Here is a 9048-nt window from a genome sequence, read left to right as displayed (position 1 = left end):
AGTCCTCATGAGGAGCTTAGGCTGTTACCTAACAGCATCAGAGAGGAATGTGCCCAGATGCTCAGGTGACCCACTGGGACATCCCCCAACACCTCCACACCCAGCTGTAACTGTAAATGGGCAAGTAAAAGAAGTAGCCAGACAAGAGTCCGGGACACCCCCTGGGCACACTACCAGCAGAAGATGAGAAGGAGGGGTATCTAGAATGAGTGGGAGCGAGATGGTAACAACGGTACAACCTAAAAACCAATTGCAGCAGCAGGGGGCATAGATTCAAGTTAAGTAGGACTCTTACTATGTCCCCTGGTGGAAACTCCCCCCTTGGGAACCAAGACCTCTAGACTCACTGAGACTAACGAACGTTGCAGGGATGGGGAAGACAAATGTCCTATGCAAGTCACTAGAGCATGATAATGAATAAGGTCACAACTCATTCAACCTCTTGCCTCCCAGATTCATATATTCTGCTTACTGAGGGCACAGTGCCATGACATGGCATTGGTTTAAGGTATATACTGCATCCTGAAGGCTAGCACCCCACCCCACAGTGCCATGTCTAAACTGTTGCACATCTTGCTTTCAGGAGGCTATTCCATGGCTCTATCAGACCAGCAGCTTCTAAATGGGGTGATGTGTGGTAGGACTGTAGGTCAGTCCTGCGGTCATACGCCGACGGCCAAGTCTCTCCATTAAAGCAATGCTTTATGGTTGATCAGATGCTACATGAGTCCTTGAACAGTGGAGGCACTGTGAGCAGGAAAGGCACACATGTCAATCCTGCTCAGAGTGAATTACTGTACTTTCCAGCCTGGAGGGGGTCTGATGACATCGACCGTTCTCCTCAAGGGATACTATCCAACTGGGAGCTCAGCATCCACCTGTACCGGCCAGTTGACTGTCAGCAGTGACAGAAGCTATGTCGGTCTTGACAACAGGAAACCCACGCTGCTGGGCCCATGCATAGCCTCCCACTCTGCTGTGAAGGTGTCTCTTATGAGCCCACTGTGCAGGCACTGGGGTACCAAGGAAAAAGCCAGCTGACACCTGCTGGCCAAGTCATCCAGTTGGTTTAGCTGTTAGGCACCTTTTCTGCAATGAATGTTCTCTGATGGGCGTGAACACGGTACGAAGATCCTCACATTTTGAGCTTAAGTCTCTAGGTCTCTGTGCCTCTTCCCCAGTCAGATCATTGTTATATTTAGATGGTAATTATTATTCTGGAAGGAAGGTGGGGACACATCCTGAGAAGGGCAAGCATTGTCATGTACATCTCATTTGAGGCTTCTGCATAATTTGGGGGGAAGAAGAGTCTCTCTCCCAACAAGGGGGGGGGGTAGGCCACTTACACCAGCCCAGGGGCATTAAGGGCCTAGACCTAGATGTCCTCATCTCAAGCTTTATGGTCCCACATCTTCCCTATCAGGGCATGACCTGCCAGCTCTTCTACTAGCACTAGGAGCCCCAAATGATCAGGCAGCACATTTGCCTAGGCTGAGAATTCATCCTCTCACATAGTGCCATGCTGTAGAAGATGAGGGGCTGAACACTGGCAAGGAAGCCCTCTGAGTCTCACATGAGGCTTTAAATTGGTGGTTAATCTGAGGCTGTCACTTTCTTCACTCTCTTCAGCACATCCATGGTGCTTAGCAATAGCCTCCCAATTCTGTGGTCCTGATACTTCATATTTTCCCCAAACTTCTCAAATCCTAGAGACATTGCACCAACTGGTGCATCCCTGTCCCCGTGTCTGACCCCAGGTGTCACCACAGGTGAAGATCTTAGCAACTGAACTGCTACCACAAACCAGGGCCCAGGGCTTTCCACACGCCACCTAACCAGCAGCAACGGACTCCTCGTTGCCACTGGCCAGCAAGTGACCTAATAACACCAGAATCCCATCCTTTCTAGGACCTTTCTTGGTACTGTCTTGGGTCAAGTTTCCCAGAAGCAGGTTGCACAAGCGAGTGGTGGAGAAAGGGCTTTCAGAGGAAACCTGTAAGAGCACTGAGGACAGAAGACAGGGCAGGGAAGAAGTGGGCTCTGCTCAAGTCTAGTGCCAGCCTGATCTCCTGGGAAACCCTGGACCATAGATGGTACCACAGGCGTCCCATTTTGTACCCCGAATCAGTCAGCCATTGGCTGGCTGGCCATAAGCTGCCCTTGAGGGAGGCCATAACCTCTCAGGCATTTCCTGGCTGGACAGCTCTGGTCAGCTGAGGGCACTCCTCCGAAGGGCACAACCGAGAGCTGTTAGCAGCTAACCTCATAGCAGCTGGGCAGTGGGTGCACGCACCTGATAAAAACGATGTAGGCAAGGTGTCTAAAGCCCCTGTGACACTACCGTGTGTGATTTTTTTAATTAAAAAATGAACAGATTTTATTTTTAGAGCAGTTTTAGGTTTACAGAAAAATTGAGCAGAAAATACTGAGTTTCCATATAGCCCCTCTCCATTGGCTCCCTACACAATATCTCCTATTATTAACATCTTGCATTAGTGTGGTACGTTCCTTACAGTGAAGCAGTACTGATGCATTATTATTAACTGAAGTCCATAGTTTACATCAGGGTTTACTCTTTGTGTTGGACAGTTCTGTGGGTTTTGACAAGTGCACAATGTCCTATACCCACCATTACGATATCATACAGAATAGTTTCACTGCCCTAAAAATCTCTTGTGTGCAGTCTGCTCCTCCCCTCTTCCCCATATCCCTGGTAACCACTGATCTTTCCACTGTCTCTATAGTTTTGTCTTCTCCAGAGTGTCAAACAGTTGGAATCATGCAGTATGTATTTTCAGACAGGATTCTTTCGTTTAGCAATTTGTCACTTTGGTTTCCTTATGTCTTTTTGTGGCTTGATAGCTCATTTCTTTTTATTCCTGAGTAATATCCCATCGTATGGATATATCATACTTTGCAATTCATTTGGGTAAATACTAGGGAATATGATTGCTGGTCTGTATGGTAAAACAAGTTTTAGCTTTTGTAAGAAACTATCAAACGATACCATTTTGCATGGCCACCAGCAGTGAGTGAGAGTTCCTGTTGCTTCCTGTCATCACCAGCATTCAGTGCTGTCAGTGCACAACATACTACTTTTCACAATGTAACTCTTGAGTTTTGCTTCTTGTTTTGGGGTCTTTTTTGCTTTGTTTTGAGGTGTCAGCCAATCTTCTGAAGAGCTGACTGGTTTTTGTGAAACTGACTCGTGAAAAAGTCGTTAAGTTCACATGGACATCAGTTTTTCCCTTGTATCTTTCTGACTTCTGAAACCAGCCTGCTTTCCTAGCACTGAAGTGCATACATGCACGCACCAGATAACATAAACATAAACAGTCTACAGCCAAGTCTAGACTAAGACACACTTAACTAAATGTTATCCATTCTTCTGCTCATCTCACACCTTTGAGTCTGATCACTTTGAATTAGCAGGATAGACAGAAGGGAAAAAAAGAAGGGCACCGGCACAATCCACATCCTTATGCTTTGGGTGAAGGAGTTATAACTCTATCAAATGGCTCATGTCTGTAAATTTATAGATTATGCCACTGTGTTGACCAATGTATGCCAATGTCTTCAAGCAAAGGGGCTTTTAAAGATCTGTTTAAGAGATTCTTGGCACATGAAAAAAGGCGTTAAAGGCTTCAAGAATAAAATATACTTTAGGACCAGATAAGGTTGATAGGCTCAATTTTCTAATAGTCCTTGAAAATCTGAAGAGTTGCCTGTTAAATAAATAACCTGGAATGGAATTCTCAACACACATTTTACTCATCTGTAGGGCCCCAGCTGAAAGGGGGTCCAATATCAGGGGTCTTCCTTCATTTTGAGCTTTTCAAAGTAGAAAAGGAAGCCAGGATGTGACTTGATTAGAGACAATATTGCGGGATAAAGCCAATTATGTAGGAGATAAAAATCTGATTTTATCTTTTCTTTAAAAAGTTTTTTTTACAAGCCATTACAAAATACCCATGGAAAACAAAACATAAAAATTTCACACCTCCTAGAGATTCTGCTATATCCCATAGAGGGATAGGCCTTATCATGCAAAGCAAATTTAGGGACTATATTATAGTCTATGAACTTTCACCAGCCAAGATTTTTCTCAAGCCTCACTTTTCCTGGTCTGTATTTTCCAAATACAATATTTTAGATCACACATATATACCCTAATTGAAGATCACTGTTTTATTTTTATTTATTTATTTATTTTAGAGAGGGGAGGGGCAGAGGGAGAGAATCCCAAGCAGACTCCACACTCAGCATGGAGCCCAATGCAGGGCTCGATCTCATAACCCTGAGATTATGACCTGAACCGAAATCAAGAGTCAGAAACTTAACTGACTAAGCCACCCAGGTGCCCTGACAATCACTGCTTTATTAAATGGCATTGCCATTAATATTTGTTGACCAAAACTGCACATCCAATTACTTATTATGTGACCATCTTCCTGTTAATTTGCCATTTCATGCTCATTAGCATCCAAACGTCTGGAAGTCTGACCAAGAAACATAAGTTAGCTTTGCCCCTGAGTGGGGGTGTGGGATCTGTGTATGTTTCTTCAATGACTTTTGTACTTTGTAGACACTCAATAAATGTGTTTTGAACTAAAATTCCTTCCAGAGGCCTTTTCTATATAAATCGTAGGCCTGAATACATACCTCATGTCCCATCAAATTAATTACATAATAGTCCAAAACCAAAATCTCAAATACTGAATTCCCAAGACTTTGATTATGGGCAGTGGTAAAAGCATAAAGTAGAAGGTCTTTTGGAAAAGGTTATCTCCAATTTAAACAGGCAGGGAAAGACAAGATGACGACAAAAGGAGCACATTTGGAACCCCATAAACCATAACCTATTATGTCATTAAAATATAAAGTAAAAAAAGCTTCCACACTTGTTTTTCTTTGTGATCCCATACCAAATTCTGGCCACCAGAAAACTGACCCACGAAGAAGTCAGGGCTGAAGTCTTATGGGGAAGCACCTGGATCAAGTGCTCCTAGTCTTTCCATGGGAAGTTTGGAGAGGAGGTGAAATCCATAAATCTTGTATAGAGCAAGAAATAAAGTTGCCACAAGCTGGTGTTTTTATTCCCAAGCACAGACATTCTGGCAATGCTCTTATCCCACAACCATTTCCTTAAGAGGACAGCTTTTCCAAAGAGGGAGTCACTTTCAGTGTGAAACATTTGCCCTTCATTTTAATTCAAGCCTAGTTAAATCTACACAAATGAATAGCAGAAAACTGATATTATATCTTTCTTCTCGCTCACATAATTCAGGAAAGGCTGAGACTAAGGCGATGTCTTCTCTAGCTTCTCAGCACCTGGTATCACCCATTGGTATCCCACTCTCCCACTGGATCCTACCTTTAATCCCATGTATGCTGGGGACTGGGTCTTCCTTACTGCTGGTAGCTCTTTCCATATTTTCAATCCAGGGTACAAATTCCACTCCAATGTCTTTGCTTTAGAGAAATATACATGAACATTGAACCATAGGAAAGAATGGCACATGCATTCCTCCCTATACCAGGTAGAGTAGTGCTGGCTCACCCAGGTTCTCCTGAAGTCTCAAGGACCTGCTTTATCTTCCTCCTTCACTTTAGTCTAAGACCTGGCCCGGCTCTGTGCATAATATTCAACAAGGTAATGTTCAGTGGACACCATTTGCTGAATTATACAGTTAACATCTAACTGGCTGCAAGTCTTTTTTTTTTTTTCCTTAAAATTTTATTCTTAGGTAATCTGTACATCCAATGTGGGGCTTGAACTCACAACCCTGAGGTCAAGAGTTGTGTGTTCTACTGACTGAGGGTACAATTCTTAAAGTGGGAGAGGTGAGGAAGAGGAATGCCCTTTCATCCTCTCATAAGCTGTTTCATTGGCTCACTCTAGCTCCCGCCTTCCCTCTTCCCTGTCCTGAAATGCCAACTATTAATAGTAACTCTTTTGGGTTAGTCTAGTTCAACAAATAAACACTTGCTAGGCGCTGGAGGTCTGAGATGAATGAGATGTGTCCTGAGCTAAACCTCAGCACCCCTGACTCTGCTTGCAGAGTAGTTTGCCAGCCTGATGTGATTATTCAATGAGTTCTTTTATTTGTTTATTCACTAAACATTTACTGAGCACCTATGAGTGCCAGGCCCTTGTCTAATATGAGGCCCAAAGGAAGCTAAAACCACTAAGACAACCTTCATGCTCTAGAGGAATTCATGGTCTAGTGGAGAGAAAAATGTAAACACATCATAAAATTATAATATAGCCTGTTAGATGCTGTGATAGAGTACTCTGCAGAGTGTGAGTGCCTTGCCCAGAGCGTACAAGGTTATTATGCTCAGCAATCCCAAAGGTTAAAGGTGGTATAGGAATGGACTGGGATGATAATCTGGTATGTGTCAGAGCTTTGAAAAATGCTAGACAGACATAAGGTCCTGATATTCCTGATCCTGAAACCTCCTTCCCCCGTTGCCTGATGCTTCTATGTTCTGTCTGGGAATTCTCACCTCCTCTCAGGGACCAGCCCAAGGCCCTGCTCTGGTCTGCTGCCTAAAATTTGTGTGAAATTGACCCTCTGTTTGCCAGTCTGTAAAAGGAAGGTGCTGGACAATGCCTCTGGGCCTGTCTTTGAGTTCAGTAGGGCTTTTCTTTTTATCTACAAGCTAGGATCTGTTTCTGCTTATTTTTTTGTACTTTTCAATCCAGTGACTCACTTATTTTCTAACTGGAAGTTTGCACCTCTTAATCCCCTTCACCTATAATCCCCATTTCCCACCCCCCACACCCTGGCAACCACTAGTTTGTTCTCTATATTTATCAGTTATTTCATTTTTGTTATTTTTGATTGGTTCGTTGCTTTTTTAGATTCCATATGTAAGTGAAATAATAGAATATTTGTCTTTCTTTGACTTATTTCACTCAGCATAATACCCTCTAGGTCCATCCCATGTTGTTGCAAATGGCCAGACTTCATTCTTTTTTATGGCTAAGTAGTATTCCATTGTGTTCATATACCACATCTTCTTTATTTACTCATCTATCTATGGACACTTAGGTTGCTTTCATATCTTGGCTATTATAAATAATGCTACATTAAACATAAGGGTGCATATATCTTTTTGAATTAGTGTTTTAATTTTCTTTGGGTAAATACCCAGAAGTGGAATTACTGGATAGTATGGCACTTTTATTTTTAGTTTTTTGAGGAATCTCTGTACTGTTTTCCATAATGGCTGCACCAGTTAATATCCCCACTATGCTCAAGGGTTCCCTTTTCTCCACGTTCTCAGCAACATTTGTTATCTCTTGTCTTTTTGATGCTAGCCATTCTGACTGGTGTGAGGTGGTATCTCCTTGTGGTATTGACTTGCATTTCCCTGATGATCAGTGATGTTGAGCATCTTTTCATGTGTCTGTTGGCCATCTGTATGTCTTCTTTGGAAAAATGTCTGTTCAGGTCCTCTGTTCATTTTTTAATCAGATTGGGGTTTTTTGGCATTGAGCTGTATGAGTTCTTTATATATTTTGGATAGTAATGCTTTATTGGATATATCATTTGCAAATGTTTTCTCCCATTCAATAGGTTGCCTTTTTTGGTTTGCTGATGGCTTCCTTTGCTGTGTAAAACCTTTTTAGTTTGATGTAGTCCCAATAGTTGATATTTTTGCTCTTGCTTCCTTTGCCTGGGGAGACCTGCCCAGAAAAATATTGCTAAGGCTGATTTCCAAGAGATTACTGCCTATGTTATCTTTTAGGAATTTTGTGGTTTTGGGTCTTATACTTAAGTCTTTAATCCACTTTGAATTTATTATGTGTATGGTATAAGAAAGTGGTCCAGTTTCATTCTTTTGCATGTAGCTGTCCAATTTTCCCAACAACATTTATGGAAGGTACTGTCTTTTCCCCATTATGTATTCTTGCCTCCTTTGTTATAGATTAATTAACTATATAAGCATGGATTTATTTCTGGGCTATCAATCGTGTTCCATTGATCTGTGTCTATTTTGTGCCAGTACCATATTGTTTTGATTACTATAGCTTTGTAGTAAATCTTGAAATCTGGAATTGTGATAGCTCCAACTTTGTTCTTTTTTCTCAATATTGCTTTGGCTATTTGGGGGCCTTTTGTGGTTCAATACAAATTTTAGGATCATTTGTTCTAGTTCTGTGAAAAATGCTATTGATATTTTGATAGGGATTGCATTAAATCTATAGGTTGGTTTGGGTAGTATGGACATTTTAACAATATTTGTTCTTCCAATCCATAAACTTCATATATTTTTCCATTTATTTGTGTCATCTCTGATTTCTTTCATCAATGTCTTACAATTTTCAAAGTATAGGTCTTTCATCTCTGGTTAAATTTATTCCTAGATATTACATTCTTTTTGATGCAATTGTAAATGGAACTATTTTCTTAATTTCTCTTTTTGCTATCTCATTAGTAGTGTATAGAAACACAACAGATTTCTGTATGTTGATTTTGTATCCTGCAACTTTACTGAATTCATTTATTAGTTCTAATAGTTTTTTTTGGGGGGGTGGAGTCTTTAGAGTTTCCTATATATAGTATCATGTCATCTGCAAATAGTGAAAATTTTACTTCTTGCTTGCCAAATTGAATGCCTTTAATTTCTTTTTCTTGCCTGATGACTAGGAACTCCAGTATTATGTTGATTAAGAGTGGTGAGAGTGGACATCCTTGTCTTTTTCCTGATCTTAGAGGAAAAGCTCTCAGTTTTTCACTGTTGAGTATGAGGTTAACTGTGGGTTTTTCATATATGGCCTTTATTATGTTGAAGTATGTTTCCTCTAAGTATACTTTGTTGAGAGATTTTTATCATAAATGGATGTTGAATATTGTCAAATGTTTTTTCTGCATCTATTGAGATGACTGTATGATGTTTATCCTTCATTTTGTTAATATGATGTATCACATTGATTTGCATATATTAAACCATCTTTGTATCCCTGGAATAAATTCCACTTGATTGTGATGAATGACCCTTTTAATGTATTTTTGAATTCAGTTTGCTAATATTTTG

General features: G+C 41.1%; 1 protein-coding gene across 4 annotated transcripts in view; it reads right to left on the bottom strand.

The window, feature by feature from the left end:
* MCF2L2 (MCF.2 cell line derived transforming sequence-like 2) overlaps positions 1–9048 on the bottom strand; it is a 247500-nt gene that overhangs the window by 12799 nt on the left and 225653 nt on the right. Inside the window, exon 26 of one of the 4 annotated variants that reach the window (XM_064584686.1) lies at positions 5375–5472. The exons of the other annotated variants lie outside the window; for them this stretch is intronic. Within the exon in view, the coding sequence (XP_064440756.1) occupies positions 5375–5472 (98 nt within the window). The remainder of the gene's footprint in view (positions 1–5374; positions 5473–9048) is intronic. 4 annotated transcript variants of the gene reach the window in all.

Source organism: Mirounga angustirostris, unplaced genomic scaffold, assembly GCF_029215605.1.
Source record: "Mirounga angustirostris isolate CCGP_5_RB_7025 unplaced genomic scaffold, mMirAng1.0.hap1 SCAF_1, whole genome shotgun sequence".
In the NCBI taxonomy this organism is placed as follows: domain Eukaryota; kingdom Metazoa; phylum Chordata; class Mammalia; order Carnivora; family Phocidae; genus Mirounga; species Mirounga angustirostris.
The sequence above is the reverse complement of the archived record's forward strand: the minus strand, read 5'-3'. Positions and strand labels throughout refer to the sequence as shown.